Source organism: Globicephala melas, chromosome 19, assembly GCF_963455315.2.
Source record: "Globicephala melas chromosome 19, mGloMel1.2, whole genome shotgun sequence".
Classification (NCBI taxonomy): Eukaryota; Metazoa; Chordata; class Mammalia; order Artiodactyla; family Delphinidae; genus Globicephala; species Globicephala melas.
In genome coordinates, this window is record NC_083332.1 from 9,959,017 (window position 1) to 9,984,127 (window position 25,111).

Below are 25,111 nucleotides of genomic sequence, written 5' to 3' on the forward strand. Positions count from 1 at the left end.
GTGAAGGGGGAGGGGCGGAGCCTCGCGGACCGTGCTTCCGCTCACGCGAGGGGCGGGGCCTATATTCGGGCGAGGAGGGAGGGGCGGGGCTTGAAGGAGATAAGCGGTGTGTCAGGAGATCCTGGAGACTTTGTACGTAAGGGCCGCGGGTGTTTCTCAAGCGGAGAAGAGAAGAGACCCCCAAGGCTCAAAATCTCATCTTTATTGGGAAGACTCAGAACAAACAACCTACCCCCCACCTTCAAGCCTGGGGACGGAGGGCGGGGGATCTGCACCCTCCTCCCATATGTACACAACAGAATCCGCCTGGAGAAGGTGCCCCCGCTTGTGAGGGCTGAGGCAGCAGCTTTCACAAGCGAGCGCTTGAGAGCCAAGCAAGCCCCTTTTCCTCTCCAGACTCAGTTTTCTCACTTGTAAAATGGGCTCAGGGGAAACCGATGCTACGGAGTTTCTCGCCAGCGCTGAAGATGTCCGATTCAGAAGGATGAGAACGTCGGAAGACTGACCAAGGGCCGCCCAAGGGTATGGGGGGTGCTGGATATCCTGGTTGGGCTCGCACGGCCCCTTCCACCTCCCTCCCCACCCAGCGCCTCTCCCCCAGCGCCGCGGGGGCTACGTGGCCTCAGGCCCCGGGGACAGGAGGCTGCCCCCAAAGCCCGCCTCGCGGTACTGATTGGGGAACATGTTGCTGCCCACGAGGCTGGCAGTGCCTCCGTCCCCGGGGCCCGGGGACTGGTACGAGTCCAGCGTCAGCGGCTCAGTGCCGGGGGGCTCCCCGACCGCGGCCCCTGCACCCCCATTGCCCGCGACAGCGCTGGTGAGTGGTGGCGCTGGGGGCAGCATGTCCAGCATGGTGAAAAGCGTGGGGGCAGCGGGGTCGTAGGCAAAGCCGTCGTCCAGGAGGTCCGGCTCGCAGGGGGGCTCCAGGCCTGGGAGGGATACGGTGCCCGGGAAGAAGTCTGTGTCTGGCAACAGCGCTGATGGCGGGAGGAACAGGCCTGCAGGGATGAGAAGAAAGAAGAAAGTATGGTGGGCTTTTAGGGTCGACCTCTGGCCAGGCCCTAACTCAAATGCCCCCTCTGTTGCTAAATGCTTTATCGGTGTGGCCTCTTATAATGCCAAGAAACTCTGAGTAGGGACTATCACCGTTCTCTATCTCCCTTTTTTTGTTGTTGTTACAATAATTTTTTAAATTACAAAGTTACAAAATACAAAACATTTGTAATTACAAAATAATTACAATTTTTTTGTAATTTTTTGTTACAATAATTTTGTTGATGTACAGAATTATATGTTCCAGGTGTACAACATAGTAATTCACGATTTTTTTAAGGTTATACTCCACTTATAGTTATTATAAAATATTGGCTATATTCCCTGTGCTGTACAATATGTCCTTATAGCTTATTCATTTTATACATAGTAGTTTGTACCTCTTAATCCCCTGCCCCTATCTTGTCCCTCCTCCCTTTCCTCTCCCTACGGTAACCAACTAGTTTGTTCTTTGTATCTGTGAGTCTGTTTCTTTTTTGTTATACTCACTAGCTTTTTTCTTTTTTAAGATTCCACATGTAAGTGGTATCATACAGTACTTGTCTTTCTCTGTCACTAAGCTTATGTCCTCCAAGTCCATCCATGTTGCTGCAAGTGGCAAATTTTCTTTTTTTTTTTTATGGCTGAGTAGTATTTCATTGTGTATATGTACCACATCTTCTTTATCCATTTATTTATTGATGGACACTTAAGTTGTTTCCATTTCTTGGCTAATGTAAATAATGCTTCTATGAACACTGGGGTGCATGTATCTTTTCAAATTAGTGTTTTCTTTTTTTTTTTTCATTTTTTTAAAAATATATACCTGGAGTGGAATTACTGGGTCATATGGTGTTTGCAAATGATATGACTGATAAGGGGTTAATATCCAAAATATAAACAGTTCATACAACTCAACATCAAAAATTAAAAATTAAAATTAAAAAAATGGGCAGAAGACCTGAACAGACATTTTTCCAAAGAAGACATTACAGTTGGCCAAAAGGCACATGAAAAGATGCTCAACATCATTAATCATTAGAGAAATGCAAATTAAAACCACAATGAGATAGCACCTCATACCTGTCAGGATGGCTATCATCAAAAAGACACGAATAACAAATGTTGGCAAGGATGTAGAGAAAAGGGAACCCTCCTACACTGTTGGTGGAAGTGTAAATTGGTACAGCCACTGTGGAAAGCAGTTTGGAGGTTCCTCAAAAAACTAAAACTAGGATCATTCTCATTTAATAAGCAAACAGGCAAAATAACTTGCAGTCCACAGGTGAGTTGCAGAAGCAGGGTAGAAACCATGCTCCTGTAGTGCTAGGGAGTTTTCCCCAAGAATGAGGAAGAAGAGGAGGCTCCAAAGCCCCCCCCCCCAGCAAAATAAAGACAACCCGATAAGTGAAACATCCACACCATGGGAGACCCAAGGGAGAAGTCACAAGCCCCAAAATTGTATAGTAAAATGGTAAGTGTCACTGTGGGACAGTCTCTCTTTTTGAGACAAGACAAACCTCACCAGCAAAGGCTGACTACACTTGTCTCAGAAAGAGACGCTGCGCTGCTGGAACTCTTATTTCCCAGCCTCCCTTGTAGCTTGATGTGACTAAGTGCTGCTGGCTGAAATCTGGGCGTGATGGCTGCAGCTGCAACAGCCACCTTGGACCATGAGGTGGAAACTATGAGCTGAACGTGGCAGGAGCTTGGGTCTCTGATGATCATGCAGCCACCAAACCACCCATGGACCACCTACCTCTGGACTGTGTTTATGTGAGAGGGGAAATAATGTTCTATCCTATTGAAGCGTTATTTGGGGTTTTGCTATGAATCCAGTTAAACATGATCAAATGCAGTTAAACAAATGCAGGTGGCATTCCTGCTTTCTGGCAAGTTCCTAACATCTCCTGGGCACCAACTCTATGTCAGCCACTGTGCTAAATAACTGTGTGATGTGATCTCACTAAATTCTGGAAGGAACCCTAAGAGGGAGGGTCTCCATCTGCAAGTTAAGTAAACTGAGGCCCAAAGAGGTCATACAGTGGCTAAACTGTGTCCTCAAATTCAAACCCAGTCTGATTCCAGAGGCCATGCTCCTAACCACCACACTCTAGTGCCAGGGCAGCTTTGCCACAAGGATGAGAGAGGGGAACTTTAGACACTGGGAAATCGGGGTGATAGAACAAGTGGATGAATGACAGGTGGCTGATAAGCAGAGGCTTTGGGGATTGGGAATCGAAGGTTGATGAAATAGACTAGGATTGGGGGTTTCTAGGGGCAGAGCTGTTGGGCATTGGTTACAGTGGGTTGCGGGGACAACAGGTGATAACTGAAACCTTCAAGGTGGGACTGGCTGGAGTGGTCCAGGCTCAGCAGACTCTGAGTGGTTGGCAGCTGGCTGGGAGCTGGGCGCCGTGGGGTAGCTGGGGTGTTGGGGACAGCATTCTTAGAGCTAGTGGTCAGCGAGTGGGGGGGCTTTGGATGGCAGCCAGACAGGGTTAGAATTCATGGGAACTGGAGGCTGGCATGTGAGTTGAGACGAAGGCCGCGGTAGAAGAGGCCAGAGGGTGGCTGAATTCAAGGCTGGCTGGCTCTGACACCACCCCCATTTATCCACCGTCTACTCCCTACTACTGGTTTCACATGTCATCACTAATCTAAACCTATACCCAGGTGCAGCTCCCCACCCCACCTCAGACTGGCTGTGTGACCTTGGGCAAGAGACATCGCCTCTTTGGGCCTCAAGTTCTTCACCAGTAAAATGGTGGTGGGGCGTGGGGGGAGATGACAGCACCCACCCCCCCAGGGTGATTACCCAGATTAAGTGAGTAAGCACACACAAAGCAGTTATGTGATTATATAGTGTCTGTAAAAATAAGTACATTAAATTTTAAAAGGTCAATGAGGTAGGTATGTGGTGAGACTTTTCAGAGGAGCCCTGAGGATCTGAGAGGTAGAGCAACTTGATGAAGGTCACACAGCAGGTAAATGGCCCAGTGGAGATCAGAGCCTCCAGACCGTGTCCAGAACCACTATTCTTTCCACTTTATGTTGCTGGCTAAGTGGTAAGGCACTGCCCTAGTAGGAGCTCCTGGGGGACCTGAAAAGGCCAGAAAAGCAGGGATGCAGCTCACCCTCAGCCCACCTTGCGGGCAGGGGCTTGCACTGAGCCAGGACCCACCTGAGCTGTGGCTGGGCAGGAAGTGATCCAGAAAGACCGGCTTTTTCCTCCGCCGTTTGCTTTCGATGCCATGGGGGTCTGAGGGAAGACAGAGATGAGGACCCCTGGATCCCAACAGCCCCTCCTCCCCAACCTGGGGTGGGCCAGGGCAGTGGGGTCAGTCATCCCCTCCCAGTAACCTGGAGAGGGATGTGAAAAGGGGCAGAGTGAACACACCAGAGCTATTCAGCTCCCCAAGGACATCGGGCAGCCCCCGTTTCCGCTTCTTGTCCACACCGTAGCTGTCTGTTTAGGAGATACCAGAGGCATACAAAATAATCCATTAAAAATAAGAATTAATTATAGAGACCATTTGGGAAGTTGTTATGCTGTTCTGGTTTTTGCCCAAACAATGCATATAGATGTCCACATCTTAATCAGAATAAAACCCAAATCCACTTCTAGCTACACTGGAATGTCCCAGGCACTATGCTGCCTCAGGGCCTTTGCACTTGCTGTTCCCACTGCTTAAAACACTCTTCCTCAACTCTTACCACTTCCCTGGAGAATTGCTTAGTCATCCTCCCATTCTCAGGTCAGCCATCCCCTCCTTTAGGAAGCTCTCCCTGAACCCTAAGGCTGGGTCAGGTGCCCCACTCTGGGCAATCCAAGTTCTGTAAGCAATTCCAATCCCAGCCCTGCCCACTCTGGTTGTCACTGTATGGGAATGGATCTGTGCCCCCTCTCCCCATAAGACTATGAGCCTCATAGGGTAGGGCTGGAGCTGTCTCAGTCACCGCTACGTTCCCAGCACTACCCAGCGAGGGCCAGGCACGAGCAGGCGTGCTGAGGGGAGGAATGATTAAACAGTCCCAAAATGTCATAAAATGGGTACTATTATTATTTCCATTTTGCACAGGAGGTGTCTGAGGCTAGGAGAAGCCAAGATCTCACAGCCAGTAAGCAGCAGACCAGGATTTGAACCCCAGTCTGTGCAACTCTGAGCCTGCATTCTACTTCTGCCACTTCCCCTTTCCCCTTTGGGTCACCACAAGCAAGACCAAAGACCTAGTCTCTGGGGCGGTGGGTCACCCTGGGTGGCCTTGGTTACCATGGTCCCGAGGCAGGTATGTGAAGGGCAGAGGCTCACTGCAGACCCCATCAGTAAGCCGCTGCAGGAAGACATTCACTGTCACAGGTTCAACAATCTCCAGGTCCTCGTAGGGTGGTGTCTTGAACACAATGGCAATCTGGCGGTGCACGTCAGCCTGGGAGAAGTCAGCCCGGCCTTCCCAGGAGGCTCTGCTGAAAACCACCGATATATCCTCTGGCAGGAAAGTGGGGGTGTCAGCTGAGCCAGGACACTGGTCCACCAGAGACCCAACTCACTCAGCCTCCCCCAAAATCAACACCAATATTTCTAAGAATAAAACTAGTCATAATAAAACTAATCATAGTGGCAACTAACTTTCTGTTGAGCACCTACCATGTGCCAGTCACTGACATACACACACACACGCGCACACACACACACACACACACACTCATCTAATCCTTTAACAATCCAAAAGGCAGGTAGATTTAATATTTCCACCTTATCAGGGGCCCCCAAGACCACCATCAGATTCAGTGATTCACTAACGGGACTCACAGGACTCAGCATATAGTTGTACTCATGGCTATGATTTATTACAGGAAAAAGACATATGCACGCGCAGTTAAGAGGAAAGGTGCCTGGAGCGAAGTCCAGAGGAAACCAGGTGCCAACTTCCAAGAGTTCTCCCCAGGGGACTCACACAGAACATGCACACCGCACACTGCTGCCCCCAGTGGCAACACACATGAAATGCTTCTACCAGGGAAGCACATTAGAGACTTACTGCCCAGGGTTTTTACTGGGAGTTGGTCAAGTAGGCTCCCTCTAACTGGCACATATCAAAATTCCAGACTCCCAGAAGGAAAGCAAATGATCTGCACAAACCATATTGTTTGTACGGTTTAGGTACAGTGAGCCACTCTTAACAGTCAGGGAATGGTAGGAGCCCTCTCAAAGTTCCCAAAAGCCAGCCAAGGGTCAACCTTGTAAGCTGGGCTTCCAAACACTAACAGTCTCAGACCTGCTATGTTAACTCTTTTCTAGACACCCACTTCATAGATGGGGAAACCGAGGCTTGGAGGGTTTAAGAGACTAACCCAAGGTCATACAGCTGGTAGCAGAATAGTCGGGATTCAGTATGCTACTCTGCCTACTATTTCTTTTTCTTGTCTTATTGCATTGCCTCTCATCACACTAACTCCATATACTGAGGCTTTATATGTGTTGGACAGACATGGTTTGCCTCTAAGACACATAAAAATCCTATGAAAAAACTACCTTTAGGAAGTCCATTATATTGAGGGGAAAGCAAAGGCACAGGGAGGTTAAGTCACTTGTCCAAGGTCACAGAGTCAGCAAGTGGTGGAGCCAAGATGGGGATCCAGGCAGGCTAGAGCTCTTCACCACCAGCTGCTACAGCTTGAGGAAGTTACTGATATCTCTGGGCCTAGTTTCTTCACCTTCAAGAGGGAAAGTCATAGTACTCACCTCACAAGAGTTGTTAGGAGGATTAAATGAGTCACTCCAAGAAAAGGACTTAGAAGAGGGCTTAACATAATAGGTGCTCAGTCCATGTTAAGTATGATAGTTTTTATTAGTATTATGCAAAATACTAACTCCAGGTCTGGCACTCAGGAAATCCTCAGTAAATGCTAACTCTCTGTAGTGTAGTTTTTAGGTACGTGGGATCCCATCTCATCCTAACACCAGCTCATTTTAGGGATGAGGAAACAGGCTCAGGGTGGTGAAGTCACCTGCCCGAGATCAGTCAGTGAGTGAGTAACGGAACAGGACTCACATGTACCTCAAATCATTCACCCAGGGCAGGAACAGTTTCCCTGCCCTGACCCCAATTCCCAGACTCCTAACAGCCTCCTTGTCATTCCTCAGATTTGAGCTCAAATATCACCTCCTCTGGGAAGCCTTCCCAGATGCCCGGACCATGTCTGGACTTCCTGTTGTTCAATCTCAGCACTTTGTCTTCTTCCCTCTCAGCATTACTCACATTTGTAATTTGTCTTTCTTTCCCTACTTCCCTCTGAACTGAGAGCCGTGTGAGGGCAGAGGCTGGGGCTTTCTCTGTCACTGCTGTGTCCCAGCACTGCCTAGCACAGAACCCAGCACAGAGGAGCCACCCAATAACCATTTGCTCGTTCATTCAAAATCTTATAAGAACCTTCAACTCCTGGGTACATATCCAAAAGAACTGAAGACAGGTGTTCAAACAAAAATTTATACACAAATGTCGAATACAACGCTATTCATAATAACCAAGAGGTGAAAATAACCCAAATGCCCATTAACTGATGAATGGATAAACCAAATGGGATATATCCATATATGGAATATTAGCCATAAAAAGGAACAAAGCACTGATACCTGCTACAGCATGGATGAACCTTCATAACATTACGCTAAGTAAAAGAATCCAGACGTAAAAGGCCACATATTGTATGATTCTATTATATAAAATGTCCAAAATACGTAAATCCATAGAGACAGAAAATAGATTGGTGGATGCCAGAGGCTGGAAGAAAGGGGAATAGGGAGTCACTGCCTAAAGAGTACTGGGTTTCTTTCTGGGGTGATGAAAATGTTCTGGAACTAGAGAGTGGTGGTGGCACAACCTTGGGAATGTACTAAATGTCAATGAAGTATACACTTCAAAATGGTTAAAATGTTTTGTTTTAAGAGTAAACCTTGCAGAAAAAAAGAAAAATAAAAGAGAGAGAGAGAGAGAGAATCAGGAAAAAAAAAAAAAAAAGGTTTTTGGTTTTTTTTTCCCTGAGAACCTCATGTGTGCTTGGCCCTAGACTGGGTGGTTCTGGGGACACAGCTGCTCACCAGGATGCTCCCAGGTCCTGCCCAGACAACCCAGTGGCGGGAGGGTGGGGATGGAGATAGACGTTAACTATATAACCATACAACCTGAGAAAGGATTGTGGGCGGATTCCTGAGGCTGTAGCATGTTCTCCTCCCCTCCTCCCCTCTCACTGCCCTCCTGCCCCATTGGCCTCACTGTTCCTCCAACAACTAGGCCTGCTCCTACCACAGGACCTTTGCACTTGCTGTTCCCTCTGCTGGAACACTCTTCCTCTCATGGCCACACAGATTCTTCGTGGCTCCAGTGTCACCTCCTGAGAGCGGTCCTCCCTGGCCCCACTAAGTCAAACTGTGCCCCACAACACCTCCAGCCATCTCTCTCTATCCCCTTCCTCAGCATTATCTATCTCCAGATACTACTTTTTCACCACCTTCCTGATTTTTTTTCAACTCCCTTTCTTTATTTTTCCTCCCAGAAGCACAGACCACCTGGATTCAAATCCTGTCTCTACCTGACTACCTCTGTGACCTTGAGCAAGTTACTTAATCTTTCTGTGCCTCGGTTTCCTCATCTGTAAACGGGGAATAAGAGAATCTACCTCATAGAACTGTTAGGCAATTAGATGATTGAATAAATGACGCATACAAAGTGCTTAGGACAGAGTTTGGCACTTAATTAGAGCAAGATAGGCTTCCCTGGTGGCACCGTGGTTGAGGATCTGCCTGCCAACGCAGAGGACACGGGTTCGAGCCCTGGTCCGGGAAGATCCCGCATGCCGCGGAGCAACTAAGCCCGTGTGCCGTAACTACTGAGTCTGCACTCTAGAGCCCGCGAGACACAACTACTGAGCCCACGTGCTGCAACTACTGAAGCCCGCGCGCCTAGAGCCCGTGCTCCACAATGAGAGAAGCCACCGCAATGAGAAGCCCACGCACTGCAACGAAGAGTAGCCCCCACCTGCCACAACTAGAGAAAGCCCGCGCGCAGCAACGAAGACCCAACACAGCCAAAAATAAATAAATAAATAAAATAAATTTATTTTTAAAAATTAAAATAAAATACGAGCAAGATAGGGTTTCCCTGGTGGCGCAGTGGTTGAGAGTCCGCCTGCCGATGCAGGGAACACGGGTTCGTGCCCCGGTCCAGGAAGATCCCACATGCCGCAGAGTGGCTGGGCCCGTGAGCCATGGCCGCTGAGCCTGCGCGTCCGGAGCCTGTGCTCCGCAACGGGAGAGGCCATGACAGTGAGAGGCCCGCGTACCGCAAAAAAAAAAAAAAAAAAAAAAAAAAAAGAGCAAGGCAAATGTTTGCTCTTCTGTTGGTGGTGATGTTATTTATAATAGAGTCACATGATAGAAGATACAAACGATAGAGAAAAGATATATAATGAAAAAGAATATAATGAAAGAGAGGGACTTCCCTGGTGGTCTAGTGGCTAAGACTCCATGCTCCCAATGCAGGGGGCCTGGGGTTCAATCCCTGGTCTGGGAAGATCCCACATGCCACGGAACAACTAAGCCCGTGCACCACAACTACTGAGCCTGCGCTCTAGAGCCCGCGAGACACAACTACTGAGCCCACGTGCTGCAACTACGGAAGCCTGCGTGCCTAGAGCCCGTGCTCTACAACAAGAGAAGTCACCGCAATGAGAAGCCCGTGGGCACCGCAATGAAGAGTAGCCCCCGCTCACCACAACTAGAGAAAGCTCACGCGCAGCAACGAAGACCCAAGGCAGCCAAAAATAAATAAAATTTAAATAAATAAATGTGGAATTAAAAAAAAAAAAAAAGATCCCGCATGCAGCAACGAAGATCCCACGTGCTGCAACTAAGACCCAGCGCAGCCAAATAAATAAATAAATATTAAAAAAAGAAAGAAGAGAAAGCTCCCCCCCCAGGCAATCCTGGGTTGTTTTCTCTTTTTAAAAAAATCCTATTTTTAATTGGTCCAGTGGTTAAGACTCCGCCCTTTCAATGCAGGGGCCGCGGGCCAAAAAATTTTTTTAAAAATCAACAAAAAAACCCCAAAACCCTATTTGAAAAAGGGTTTTGACATTTGAACAGATGGGGAAACATCGTCCATTTTCTCCATTCGTAGCCCTGATCCAACTGTCATAAAGCACTTCTTTATGCACCTCCACGATTTTAATACCAGAGTCCCCCCGGAACTCATGATGGCAAGGCCTGCCAGGTACCCAGCGCAGGCCAGCACTGTTTGTTTGTGCCTCCTTCTTTGTTCATGAATGAGTGAGCAGGTGAGCGAGTGACTCAGTGAGTGAATGAATCAATGGGCTATTTCTGTCTGCCTCCAAAACCAAAGCTCTGGACCCTTCCACTCGGCTCCCCTGGTTAACTGGCTCTTCTTCACCCTCTCATCCTCCGGGCTCCCCAGCTGCCCCTGCAAGCCAGCAGACCCCACTCCGCCCACTCGCTGCCCCAGGCCCCTCACCTTTCTGCACCTTGTCACACAGCAGGTAGAGCTCCTCGCCGCCCGTGCACGGCCCGCTCTCCTTGTTGATTCGGCAAATCCGCAGCTCTGACGTGTTTGTGGACTCTGGGAAAGAGGAGAGGAAGGGGCACACAGAAAAAAACGAGAATTCAGTCATCAAACCCTTACCAGGTGCCCCATGGGTGCCCACCCTGGGGTGTGGAGAGGTGGGAAATGGAGAAGCCAGGGTGCCTGATCCTTCTGGAACCTGTGGTCCAGGTGGAAAAAGAAGATGCCCAGGCAGGAGGGGTTAATGGACGATCATGAGTCCTCCGTGCTGAGGTCCGGTGAGTGTCTGCCCAAAAGGGAGACCCTCAGACCTCAGGGAGGGGTTGGTGGGTCAGGAGTCAGGGATGAGTCTTAGATGAGGGCTAATGGCCTGAAACTTGTAGTGGACACATGTTGTTTTGCCAGTCTAGCAGTCCTGGCCCTTCTTTTGTTAACAGCCCCCCCAGTTTTCCTTTAAGGAACCACCCCCCACCTCAGTCATGGGGATTGGGTAGGGCGGAGCCCACTCCCAGCTCAGCAGTGATCATGTGCCCTAGACCTGGCCAATCACAGCATCGCCTCCTTCTGGCTACAGCTGATTAGTCAGAGAGGAGGACATGACTAAAACTAGGCCAATGAGAGACAGCCCTGGGACTTGGAGCAAAAATGCTGAGTAAGAGAATCTCTCTTTGGGAGCAGGGGAGAAGTGTCATGCTGGTAGGATGTAAGACTAGAGCTGCGTACAGTTATTTTGCCCCTGCGTGGGAGGGTCCTGCCAAGAGTGACTCTAACATAAAGGAAGCATGGCTGAGAGATGGAAAGAGATCCCTAATGACATCACTGAGAACCTGGATGCAGCCAGACCTGAAGCACTGTGCTACCTCTGGATATTTTTAGTTAATGGAACAAATTCTTCTTTTTTTCCTTATTTGAGTTGGGATTCTATCCCCTGCACCCATAAAAGTCCTGATTGAGTTAATATCCCTGCCCATTTTGATGCTTGTGGCAGTCACTGCAGGCTGGCTAAAATCTAACAGCCATTCCCAATCTCCTCTTCCATACCTGTACCTCTCTACAGAGGATGAAAAACCTAGATACTTGCTTTCTCAGATTCTCTTGCAACTAAGGGTGGCGTGGGACCAAGTTCCGTCCAATGAGACATAAGGAGATGTCTACCAGGGTGATTCTGAGGAATATATTATTTTCTCTATGAAAGAGAGAGAGATTATTACTCATGCTGCCTCTTCTCAAGGGCTACCTAGTATAGTTGTCCTGGTTGTGCATTCTGCAACACCAGGAAGCCCCATTCCCAGAGGCTACCTAGTAAATGCTGACCCTTAGAATTGGGCAGTGTACAGCCTGCACACCACACAGGGTGTCACTGCCCATCATGCCTTGAACACAGACATGATGTCTGGAGCTGTGGCAGCCAGTTCCTGACCATGAGGGAAAGCCCAAGAGAATCACAGAGCTGCTGAACCAGCACCCTGATATAGCTGAGCAGCTGAACCAACAGGAACAGCCTTAATAACTGAGAAAAAAAAAAGAACTCCCTGTTTGTTCATGCCATTGTATGTGGGGCTTTCTGGTACCTGCAGCCAAAGACAACCCTAATGGAACAGCACCCTCGACTCACTCTTGTCGTAGACGGGCTCAGAGAGCACAGGGTCCATCCGGCGCATCTGTCCTTGCTGGTCCCTGTATGAGGCCTGGAAGCAAATCCTCACGACATTCATGTCCACCTCCTGATGGTTCTTCAGGGACCCAGCTGCAGGAGAGATATGGGAAGGCTGAGTGTGGGGGGTGGAGACCCTGGTGGGGGATGGGGGACAGGGAAGGGGTGGGGCTGTGGTGATGGCGGATACTGGAGAAGGCGAGGGGACAGGGGTGGCAGAGGGGGCGAGGGGTCTGAGAGGACAGGATGCTGAGGCTAGGCCTGGGGACTCACCATTGTAGGGGTCGATGCCCAGCTGAATCTTCCGCTCAATGGCCGCCTCGATCTCCTTCTTCCTCACACACTGGATGCCCAGGTTGTTAAAGCTGAGTCGGGGGGAAGGGGGAAGGGGGGTAATCCTGAGGGGGCAGGTGTAGCCCTAACCCACAGGACGGCTCTGGTAGATGCTGTCTCAGGGCTCACAGTCTCAGAGGCTGGAGACCCCAGGCCCAGGGGTCCCAGCATTGGGAAGGGACTGGGGTTCAAACCTTTCAGGGGTGTGGAGAATTCTTGAGAGAACTTATCTTTACCCCAGGAAAGCACCTGTTGACCTCATTTATAATAAGAAAACTGCAAATTAAACAGCAATGTGATGCCAATTTTTTAAAAAACTCATCAAAACAGCAGAGATCAAAACATCTGACAATACCCTCTGCCGGTGATATTGTGGAGAATCAGGCACTCTCACCCATTGCTGGCGGGACTGTAAATTGCCCCAGCAATCACATATTGGAGGACAACATGGCAGTATTCATTCATTCTACCAATATTTCTTGAGCACCTACTGTGTGCCAGGGACTGTGCTAGGCACTGGGGGATACAGCAGGGAACAAAAGAGATAAAATCCCTGCTTTCATGGCGCTGACATTTTCACTAAGTCTATAAATCACTAAAAGTATAAATGCACAGACTTGGGGCCAGCAATTTCATTTTTAGTAATTCATCCTGCAGAAGAAAGAGTATCTGTGTGAAGCTGCTCACTGAAGCACAGTCAGTGATAGAGCAACAAGAGATTGGAACCATCGTGGGTGCCCATTCATAGGGACTTAATTAATTGTGTGCAGCCATACATTGGAATACTATGCAGTCAATAAAAAGGACAGGACAGCGCTAACTGTACTGACGGGAATTAGCTCTAAGATGTACTGGAACATAAAAACAAGGTGCAAATGTCTGCTACCATTCATAAGGGAAGGAAAAAAAGATAAATGCCTAGCATATCTTTAGCTGCCTCCAGAGAGGGGCACTGGTGGCCAGAGGACCAAAGATGGAAGGAAATTTATTTTTCACTGCACACCCTTTCTGAACCTTTAAATTTTTAAATTAAAAGCATATAAATTATAAAGCGAAAGAAAGAATGGGACTTGCAGCTAAGTCAGGTCTGCAGTCAAATTCCAGCTCTGCCATTGGCTATCTGGGCTCCTTCGCCTCTCTGAGCCTCAGTTTCCTCCTCTACAAAATGGGGATAAATATAATGCGTGTGAATGCGTGTGCGGCAGGGTTCCAGGCCTAGGTAAGACCCTCCACGGCGCCCAGGCCTCAGTTTCCCCATCTAGGAAATGCAGTGGGGAGAGTCTGGCTAAGCTGCCTCTGCTCCTAAGGTTTTCCGGGGTGATCCTCAGCCCCTCAAAATCTCCGTGACCAAGGGTGAGGGGTCAGGGCTCAGGTACCTGTGCCGGGGGCTGACATGAGGCCGGAGCCGCACCCTGCAGACACCGTCCGTGCAGTCTTTCCCCACGAGGCTGTGAGGGTGAACGCGGTGAGGCCAGTCCTTCCACACCAGGCACGCGGTAACCTCCACCTCCCGCAGCCCTCCACAATCCCGGAGCTGCAGGAAGACAGGTGCTCTTGGGGTCCCTTTGCAAACACCTGCACCCATCCAAGCCTCCTTTGGTAGCTCCCCGCCCCTCCCCTCTCCCCGACGATGGAGGAATGTTTGCTGAAGACCCCTCCAGGATCCTAAACCGAAGGCTTCCAACCTGGGGGCCTCATAACATGAGAGCTGCCCCACAGATGTGCCTTCTTTCGCCACTTGACTTTAAAAACATTGCATGCACACAAGGTCTCCAAGCACAGCCCACAGATAACATACTAATTGTGGAGAGACCAGGTAGACACCACCTTAACCATATGATCAAGGTCAGTGTCGCCACTACGGGGCCAAAGTAACACAGGCATCCCCTGATGGGATGGACTGGGAAGGACACGTCACTTCTATGACAGCCCCTTCAGAAGTGCATCACCGGAATCTAATCAGGAGGAAACATCAGAAAAGCCCAAACTGTGGTCATCTGGTCAGACATGAAAGACAATAAAAATACGGGTGTCATATTTTGGGTTAAAAGAGAACAAAAAATGTATTTTGACCTGGCTGGTAGTTACACAGTGTGTGTGTGTGTGTGTATATATATATATATATATATATATATATATATATATATTTGTCAAAATTCCTAGAGCTATAGACTTAAGATTTGATTAAATATAACTCAATTTCAAAAAAAGAAGAGGAGAGAGGCTACAGAGACATGATAACCAAATGCAACATAGGATCCTTGACTGGATCCTGGATTGGGGGGGAACAATTATAAAACACACATTTGGGGGACAATTGGGAAATTTAAGTATGGACTGTATATTAGATGATATTATGGAATATTATTAATTTTCCTAGGGATGGTAATGAGTGTCCTAGACATGCAGGAGCTTATTTTTAGGAGATGCCCATTGAAGTATGTAGAGGTGAAATAACATGATATTTACAACTTATCTGCAAATGGGTCCGCAAAAAACACAATGTGTATTTGTGTGTGTGTGAGCGCTGTGCACGCGTGTATGTGTGTGTTTGTGTGTATGGAGAGAGAGTGACAGATATAGCGAATAGGGCCAAATGTCAACTGGTACGTATAGGTGAAGGGTACACAGGTGTTTATGGTACTCTTAATTTTTCTGAAGATTAAAATTTTTTTCATCTAAACTCATCAAAATGTGTACATTAAATACATGCCTTGTTTGTATATCAGTTATACCTCAATGAAACAAACAAACAAAAAACCTAGAAAAAAAAGATTTAAAGGATTTTTTTTTTTCAGAATAAAAAGTTGGGGCAGGGTGGGGGAGGGAAGGACTTGGAGTCTGGGGTCAGCAGATGCAATCTCATATATAGGATGGATAAACAACAAGGTCCTACTGTATATCAGAGAACTCTATTCAATACCCTGTGATAAACCACAATGGAGAAGAACATGAAACAGAATATATATATATATATATATATATATATATATTTATATATATATGTATAACTGAATCACTTTGCTGTACAGCAGAGATTAACACAACTTTGTAAATCAACTATACTTCAATAAAATAATGTTTTTAAAAAGTTGGGGAAAATTTGGAGCTTACATTTTAAAAGTATGAGACATCACGTTATTCCAGATTTCCAGATTCTCTTTTTTAAAAGGGAAGTTATGGCAACTGGGGCAGGACTTCTACTCAGCAGCCACGTGGGGCAGCAGATAGAAACTAGCCCCTTGAGACAGGGCCCAGACCCACGTGGCCGCTTGGCTTTCCTGGGTCACTCACAGGGCCCTAACTGGCATGAAAGAACCACAAAAGCCTGCTCCGAATGTGTAAAGCCGGTGCCTATAAAATACAATGAACAGGCGCGTCTCAGTGAGGGAGTACTGCCCTCTAGGGGGCGTTTGGGATACTGAGGACAATTCTGGTTGACACTGGGATCGGGACCCACAGCAGGCAGTACAGGGCCACAGATGCTACACAGCCTGCAATACCAGGACAGTCCCACACAAGTCCTGCAAGACCTCTGAATGTCCCGCCAACATTCACATCAGTGACAAACCTGTTTTAAATGGTCAGAACCCAGAACCTCCTTCCATTTTACATGTACAGTATTTTTTCCCATAACTTTCAAACACACTGAATTTTCAAGGACTGCAATCACCATGTTAATTGAGAGAAGACTGGTTTCATTTGAACTGAGAATTGTTCACCACTTTGGTGGCCTTTTTTTTTTGCTGCGCCACTGGACTGCCAGGGAATTCCCAATTGTTCACCATTTTGGAAAATCCTGTCACCTATGGCCACGCTGGACGTGTGGCATTTAAGTCGCCAAGTCCCCACGCTGGGTCGGGCTGCATTCATGCTGCTGTATTAATGAAATCCAAAGCAACTGCTACTTTGTTTCCATTTCCCTGAGGCTGTGCCCAAGCATTTACATACTGAAGTAAATGTGCTTGTATAGGCTGTATAATTTTATTTCTCCTTCATACTGAAGTTGGGGCATTATGGATTTCAGGGATGATTATGAGTAGACAATTTATATTGAGTAGACAAATTTCATTGAGTCAGATAGGTTAAAACCATTAGTTTAACCAGCTCCCTGATGTAACATTAGGAGATTCTGAAAAGCCAGATTTCTGCAAGGCTGAAAGCTTTTCATTCCTTTTTTTTTTGGCTACACCATGCGGCATGTGGGATCTTAGCTCCCTGACCAAGAATAGAACCCGCGGTTCCTGCAGGGGAAGCTCGGAGTCTTAACCACTGGACCGCCAGGGAAGTCACGAAAGCTTTTCATCTTTGAGATGTCATGCGAGATTGTGGATAGACGTTAGGCCTTGAAGTCAGTCGGAACTGGTACCAAACCAGGCTCTACCTGGTGATAAACCTCTCTGGTCTTACCATCCTTATCTGTAAAATAGGTACTAAGTACCTGGCACACAAGAGCACTTAGTAAATGGCAGTAATTACTACAATAAATTTGCTGTGTACCCTTGTGCAAGTAACTTACACTCTCTGAGCCTCAGTTTCCTCCTCTAAAAGATGGGGATGAAAATACTAAATCGAAATTCGGAGTCAGGTCACCCCCTATTGTTGGACATTTACTGTTCTAACTCTTTGAAATCAAAACCAACACAAAGCTAGAATAACTGCCTGGAAAGACTTAGAAATAAAAAGTTGGGGAAAACACAGCTTCAAAATATCACCCCACAGGTAATGTACTAATTACAAAGGGAAAGCTATACCTTTTCAACGGTGGTCACTCCCTGTTATGGACTAAACTGCACGCCCCCAAAATTCATATGTTGTAGCTCTAGCTCCCAGTACCTCAGAATGTGACTGTATTTGGAGATAGAGCCTTTAAAGAGGTGAGTAAATTAATGAGGCCTTAGGGTGGGTCCTAATCCAGTCTCCTCATGGCCTTATAAGAAGAGGTAATTTGGACACACAAAGAGTGTGCTGACACTGCTGACACTGGACACACACCAGTGCTGACACAGAGGAAAGACCAAGTGAGGACACAGCGAGAAGGCAGCCGTCTGCAAGCCCAGGAGAGAGGCCTCAGAGGAAACCAGCCCTGCCAATAGCTCGGTTTTGGACTTCCAGCCTCCAGAACTGTGAGACAGTAACTTCCTGTGGTTCAAGGCACGCAGTCTGTGGTACTTTGTTATGGCAGCCCGAGCTGACTAATACACCACCTTCACCACGGGCTCCGACTCAGCATCAGATATTAAACTACCACCCCATGGCCATGATGTGAGACTCTTAGAGGCCCACAGCATCACCGCTGGGGTATTCCCACCAAAGTGAATAACCTGATCTAATCTGGAAACAGCCAATAAATCCGGAATGTGGGACATTCTACAAAACGCCTTTCCTGTCCTCCATAAATGTCCCTGTGCTGAAATGCAAAGACAGACTGAGGAATGAACCCAAGTCAAAAGATACCAAAGACACCTGTCTTCCTCTGTTTGGGCTTCTGTGACAAGACACCATGAACTGGGTGGCGTACACGCAACAGAAATTTATTTCTTGACAGTTCTGGAGGCTGGAAGCCCAAGATCAGGGCGACAGCACGATTGGGTTCTGGTGAGGGCCTCTTTTGGGTGCAGACTGTGTCACTGTGACCTCACATGGTGGAAGGGACCTTCCCCATCATCTTCCGGGTTAGGGTTTCAATATATGAATTGGAGGGTGGGGGACACAAACATTCAGACCATAGCAACACCTGACAACTAAAGGCAGCACGTGATCCTGGACTGGATTTTAAACAAGCAGACAAGAAAAGAAAGAGGTATAAAGGATATCTGGGGTCAGCTGGGATCATTAGACTATGGACTTAATCTTAGATAATATTCTTGCATGAATATTACGTTTCTAGAATGTGATAACAGCATTGTGATTAGACAAGGTCCTACATTGTAGAAAAAAGTCATGGCTCTTGAGAGATACAGGCTGAAACATTTTGAGTGAAGTGTCATGTCTCTGACTCACTTTCAAATCTTCCTCCGTAAATGTCTATATAAAGAGAGGCAGGCTTCTCTGGTGGCGCAGTGGTTAAGAATCTGCCTGCCAATGCAGGGGACATGGGTTCAAGCCCTGGTCCAGGAAGATCCCACATGCCGCAAAGCAACTAAGCTCGTGAGCCACAACTACTGTAGCCCATGCACCTAGAGCCTGTGCTCCACAACAAGAGAAGCCACCGCCATGAGAAGCCCACACACCACAACAAAGAGTAGCCCCCGCTCACCGCAGCTAGAGAAAGCCGGCGTGCAGCAACGAAGACCCAACACAGCCAAAACTAAAGTAAATAAAATAAATAAATTTATTTTTAAAAAAAGAAAAAAAAAAGAGAGAGGCATTGGGAATTCCCTGGCGGACCAGTGGTTAGGACTCTGTGTTTTCACTGCCGAGGGCCCGGGTTCATTCCCTGGTCCAGGAACTAGGATCCCAAAAGCCTCGCGGCATGGCCAAAAAAATAAACCAAGAGAGAGGCATAAAGCAAATGTGGCAAAAGGATGTGGGTGTTCATCGTGCTATCCTTGTCTACTTTGCATAGGTTTAAAATTTTTCCAAAAAAGTTGAGACATAAAGTTGAAAAAATATCCCTTATCAAATTGGAAAAACAGACAAAATGCTTAAAGATAAATGAGGGGCTACAAAATTGCCCCTTAACGTACCACACTTGCCCATTCCTGAAAAGCCAGTGATGGAATATACGTTTCAAAGTAAACCGTTCTTTTCACCAGAATGTCCCGCTAACACGCTACTTCTGGCCACAACGCCTGGAGCCAAATCCAATAACAACAACTACAACCACCTGTCTGAGTAAGGGGTCCTGCACACCAGTGCTGGGCCATCTCCCTGGTTTCCTCACAGTGTCCTGTGGGGGCAGGAGCTTCATCCCCATTTTACAGATGAGGAAACTGAGGCCAAGGGAAGCACTGGACTTGCCCTACATTTACAGCTGGTAAATGGCAGCATCAGGACCAAAGCCCAAGTCTTTCTGACCCTAAAATCCAAACTTGTTGGGGTAGGACAGGGTTGCTCTGCTAATCCCCCAAGTAAAGCTCTGAGTACAAATCCCACTGAGGAAGAGGAGAGGGAAACAGATCTCACACGAGGGAGCTGGGACCTGGGGCCGGGGTCAGGGATGGCGTCCCTGAGGTGGGCTGAGGCCTCACGGGTGAATAGGAGGTGACCAGGCTGCAGGTGGAAAGCACTCCAGGCAGGGGGAATGGCACAGGCAAAGGGCTGGTGGCTGGATGGTGGTGAGTGAGGAGGGCTGGATGGGAATGGGCAGGAGAAGCCAGACCATGAAAGGTCTTAGAGGCTCAGGGAGGATCTTGGGTTTCCTCCTGAGGGTGCTAGGGAGCCAAAGGAGGATTCTGAACAGGGGAGAGGAGCAGATGTGTAATTTAACAGCACCCCTCTGGCGGTCTTGTATGGGGAAATCTGGAGGAGACTGAGAGCTGGTCACCAGGGAGGAAGCTGGAGGTCAGGGAGCAGATGAGCCCGGGATCCAGGGCTGGTGGGATGGTGAGGACATAATTCAGGGTCCACGGACACTTGGGCAAAGATCCAGAAACACATGAAGTCTCCGTATTGGAAAGGCACAGGAACCAGGCCTCTCAGAAATCACTGGGAGAGACAGTCATGCATGCAACCCCCCGGGCAGGGCAATTCGGCAACAGCCGTCAAATTATCTTTGACGGGCAATCCCACTTCCAGAAGTTGTTTTTTTTTTTTTAACTTTTATTTTTTGGCCATGCCACACAGCTTGCAGGATCTTAGTTCCCCCACCTGGAATCAAACCCGTGTCCCCTGCAGTGGAAGCGTAGAGTCTTAACCACTGGACCGTCAGGGAAGTCCTAAAATGTGTTTTTTTTTAACTTAAGAATATATCTTGGAGCTGAGCTCACATCAGCATGACTGAAGCTGCCTTATTCTCTTTACCATCTCATCCCACCGTGTGGACATAGGATACTATATTGTGCAAGTCTCCTATTGGTGGACATTTTGGTTGTTTCCTGTTTCCCGCTATTACAAGCAGGGCTGTAGAGAACGACTCAGTCCATCTATTATTTCCTTCATGTGTGTCACTCAAATAACTTCTGGAAGGGAATCTGGTGGTCCAGTGGTTAGGACTCCATGTTTCCACTGGCCTGGGTTCGATCCCTGGTTGGGGAAATAGATCCCGCAAGCTGCGTGGCACAGCCAAAAAAACCCAAAAAACAGAAAACCCCACACATTTTATATACACACGCGCACGCGCGCTCCCCTTTATGTAAAAAAGGGGGATAGTATATACGTATATATATATTTGCCTGTATAATCATTAATCATAAAATACTCCTGAAAGGCTCCATGAGATATTGATAACAATGGTTACCTCTGGGTGGCGGGGGCAACCTGGAGGCAGGAATGGGGGACTTTTGTTCATTTTAATTTAATTTAAATTATGTTAATTTAACATGACTCTTCATATTTTTGAACGTTTTGATCCACGTCATATGATTCAAAATTTTAAAACAAAATAAAGGGCTTCCCTGGTGGCACAGTGGTTAAGAATCCGCCTGCCAATGCAGGGGACACGGGTTCAAGCCCTGGTCCAGGAAGATCCCACATGCCGCGGAGCACCTAAGCCCCAGCGCCACAACTACTGGAGCCTGGGCTCGCAACAAGAGAAGCCACCGCAACGAGAAGCCCATGCACTGCAATGAAGAGCAGCCCCCGCTCACTGCAACTAGAGAAAGCCCGCACAGCAAGGAAGACCCAACACAGCCAAAAATAAAATAAAAAATAAAATAAAATAAAGATGGGTATAGTTGAAAATCTTGTCTGTACCTTATCCATTCAGCACTGCCTCCAAAAAAGAATTCACCTGTATTTGTTTTCCTTTCCAGAGTTTCTGTACGCAAATACTACCAAATACCAATTGAAAATCTTATTTTCCCCTCTTTTTGACACACACGGTAGTACAGTTTACCTTGAACAATGTGGGGAGTGGGGGAGGGAGCGCTGGGGCATCGACCCTGCCTGCAGTGGGAAATCCACCTATAACTTATAGCTGGTCCTCAGTATCCGTGTTTCTGCGGTTCCGCCTGGGGGGATTCCAACAACTGGGGATCGTATTTACTGTTGAAAAAAATCCCCGTTTGGGCTTCCCTGGTGGCGCAGTGGTTGAGAGTCCGCCTGCCGATGTAGGGGACGCGGGTTCGTGTCCCGGTCCGGGAAGATCCCACATGCCGCGGAGCGGCTGGGCCCGTGAGCCATGGCCGCTGAGTATGCGCGTCCGGAGCCTGTGCTCCGCAACGGGAGAGGCCACAACAGTGAGAGGCCCAAAAATCCCCGTTTAAGCGGACCCGCCCAGTTCAAACCCATGTTGTTCAAGGGTCAACTGTATAATACCCACAAAATTCTGCACCTCAATTTAAACAAAATTAATATATCATGGAGATGGATACTTCCACATCAGTACCTCAGGGATGGCTTCATTTAAAATTTTTTCTGTATTAACTGTATGTATTTATATTTATCTGCACACTTACACAGATACATTTGTCCCTGCTGCATAGGATTGCAATCGGTAGATTATCGATTATTTCACCAGTCCCCTGATGATTAACACGGAAACTTCCAATTCTTCTCTATACAAACAAGGCTGCAAGGGAGAAACTTGTACGTCCCTCTTTCACCCAGATGCAGGCATATCTACATGATAAGTTCCTAGAAGTGGAATGGCCCGGCCTAAGAGTAATAATGATAATAATAATTATACTAGTAATACTAGAAGCTCTCTCATTCGAGCACTCACCATGTTGGAGGTACTTGGCGTGTATAAGTAACTCATTTACTCCTCCCAGCAACCCCAGGTGCTTGGTTATTATTATTATTCAGTTTTTTAATTTTTTGGGGGGCCACGCCACAGGGCCTGCAGGATCCTAGTTCCCCAACCAGGGATCGAACCCGGGTCCCCAGCAGTGTAAGTGTGGAGTCTCAACCACTGGACCGCCAGGGAAGTCCGTATTATCCCATTTTGTAGAGGAGGAGGCACAGAGGGACCGAGTAACCTGCCTAAGGCAGTACCTGGATTCGAATCCAGATACTCTGATTCTTAAGGCCTCACTGGTGAACCAGGAGGCTACCAATGATAATTTTGACCAATACTGTCAAATTGCCGGGAAGAAGGCCTTTCTTTGAATGCCCTTTAAATTTAAGGCCAAGTGACAGTGGTATCATCCGCTCCAACAATAGCAACAGCAATAATAATAACCACCATAAAATACATGAATAATTAAATACATGCATATGGATCTCCGGGGCGGGGACACGCGAGTCCCACCGCCCCTGGTGCCCACCTCGATGGCGGGCAGCGTCTTGCTGGCCTCTGTGCTGCTCTCCCCGAGGATGCTGCCGGCCGAGCGGCCCTCGCACTCGTAGCGGAAGCGCATGCCGCGCTGCTTGGGCTGCTCGGTGATGATCAGGTGCGGCCGCGGCCCGGGGCCCGGAGCCGGGGGCACCAGCCGGCCCAGAGGGCAGCCCCAGGGCGGCGGCGTGGCCGGGGGCGGGGGCGCCGCGGCGCCCAGGGTGACGGTGCTCAGGGAGGCCGCCCCGCGAGACACCAGGCGCGGCAGCCCCTCGCCCGGGCCCGGCTGCGCCCCCTCCAGGCCGAAGCCATTCTCCTTGATGTACTCGTCGATGATCTCTGCGGGAGAAGCAAAACCTAGGGATGACGCTGATTGTCAAAGAAAAGGCTTTTTTTACCCCCAGACTTGTGCTGCTCTCGCCTTTTCCCGTCCGTTCATTTCTTCAAGACATATTTCTTGTGGGCCAAGGGCAGGGGCGTCAGCTCCGAACACAGAAAAGCCCCTGCCCTCCTTCTTGGAAACAGACGCATAGCGTCCCCCAGTTTCTTGAAGCCCAAAACCCCAGGGGTCGGCCTGGTTTCTCCTTCTCCTGCACCCTCCTGTCCACCCGCCTCCGAAACAGCTCCTGAACCCATGCCTCCATCACCTCTCACCTGGATCAAGGTAGAACCAAGTCACAGGTACCCCTGCCTCCATCTGGCCCCATTTAATAACAACGAGAATAACAGGTGCTCTGCCCAAGCTGTTCCCATCTCAGAAGTCAGCACCACCATCCGCGGTGCTCAAGCTGTAAGGACGCACATCTTTATCAGCTGCTTACGATCGCACATCTGCTATGTCCAATCCATGAACTTCTGCCTCTACCTCGAATATACATTTACGTTCCCACCACCTGTCCCCACGCCCACTGCTCCCTCCTTGGGCCACCCTCCGTCATTCTCCATCTGAACCACTACTCCTGTTCCCCACCTCGCCTCTTCCAGTCTATCTGCCAAACACAGCCAGAGGGATCTGATGTCAGACCCTGTCCGCTTCTGAACAGAAGCCTCCAGTGGCTCCCATCTCCCTAAGAGTCAAAGTCAACACCTTCCCCATATAAAACTCTCCCCAAACTCCACTCATCTCAGGAAAACAGGACAAAGACAAAACCCACACCCCCGACCTTGGCCACAGAGCCTTCTGTGGACGGGCCCCCTCTGTCCTGGGCTTCTTGCCTCCCGCTGCCCCCTGTCATCATGCTCTGGCCTCTTTTCTGTCACTTGCACCCACCAAGCCCGGCCCTCCCTCTTCAGGGCATTGGACTGGCTCCTCCATCTGCCTGTTCCACGCTTCCCCCCATTCAACCCATGCTGGCTCCTTCTCATCCTTCCGGTCTCAGCCTACCTCTTCAGAAAGGCCCAATCTAGTGTGTTTTCCCCAGGCCTCTTGCTGTTTATTTCCTTAGCCCAGTCTAACGTTATTTTGTTCTTTATTCCTTTTCCTCCTGTCTCTGCCACTAGAGTATCAGTTCCAAGAGAGCAGGGACTTTGGTTCGTGGCTGAATCCCCGGTGCCTAGAACGGTGCCTGGCGTGCAGCAGGTGCTCAATACAACTCATCGAAGGAATGAACAATAGTTGTGGTAACAGTAACTAATATTAAAGACGGCTGGCCTATGCTGAATCTTCACTAAGTGTCAAGCATTGCTAAGTACCCTGGGAGCACATGACTTTGTTAAAATCCCCCAGCAGTCCCAGAAGTCATACTGTGACCTCCTCCCCAACAAGGAAGGCCAAGGTCCCTCTCTGTGAGCACTTGGACTCCCCAGCCTCCCCCCAGAACTGCCCTGTGATACTCACCCAATTCATCTGTGGAAGGAAGAGAAAGAGAAAGGTGAGGTCCAGCAAGTGGTCAAGACTTTCATCTTTTAAGACAGATTCCCCAACCCCATCCCCTCCCGGAGCCCTTCCCCCTTCCTCCATCCTGGGAAATCCTGGGCTCTGACTCCCTGGGATATTAAGCCCTAACCCCCATCTCTCCCTCCTGGCCTACCCTCCCTTCAGCGACCAACGTTGGGGTCCCAGGGTCAGGCTACCCTCAAATGCCTCCCCCTAAAAACCTTTAGATCGGGGATTATGAAGCAGTGTTGAGAATCTA

The 25,111-nt window shown here is 48.5% G+C and overlaps 1 protein-coding gene across 1 annotated transcript in view; it reads right to left on the bottom strand.

The window, feature by feature from the left end:
• Window positions 1-191: 191 nt before the first annotated feature.
• The window catches only part of RELB (RELB proto-oncogene, NF-kB subunit), a 29,737-nt gene continuing 4,817 nt past the window's right edge, over window positions 192-25,111 (bottom strand). The window contains exons 4-13 of the mRNA XM_030873952.2: window positions 24,814-24,822; window positions 22,969-23,315; window positions 13,975-14,132; window positions 12,539-12,630; window positions 12,227-12,358; window positions 10,564-10,668; window positions 5,307-5,522; window positions 4,433-4,501; window positions 4,217-4,294; window positions 192-998 (exon numbers count right to left, since the gene is read on the bottom strand). Coding sequence (XP_030729812.2) covers window positions 613-998; window positions 4,217-4,294; window positions 4,433-4,501; window positions 5,307-5,522; window positions 10,564-10,668; window positions 12,227-12,358; window positions 12,539-12,630; window positions 13,975-14,132; window positions 22,969-23,315; window positions 24,814-24,822 — 1,592 coding nt within the window. The 3' untranslated portion in view covers window positions 192-612. The remainder of the gene's footprint in view (window positions 999-4,216; window positions 4,295-4,432; window positions 4,502-5,306; window positions 5,523-10,563; window positions 10,669-12,226; window positions 12,359-12,538; window positions 12,631-13,974; window positions 14,133-22,968; window positions 23,316-24,813; window positions 24,823-25,111) is intronic.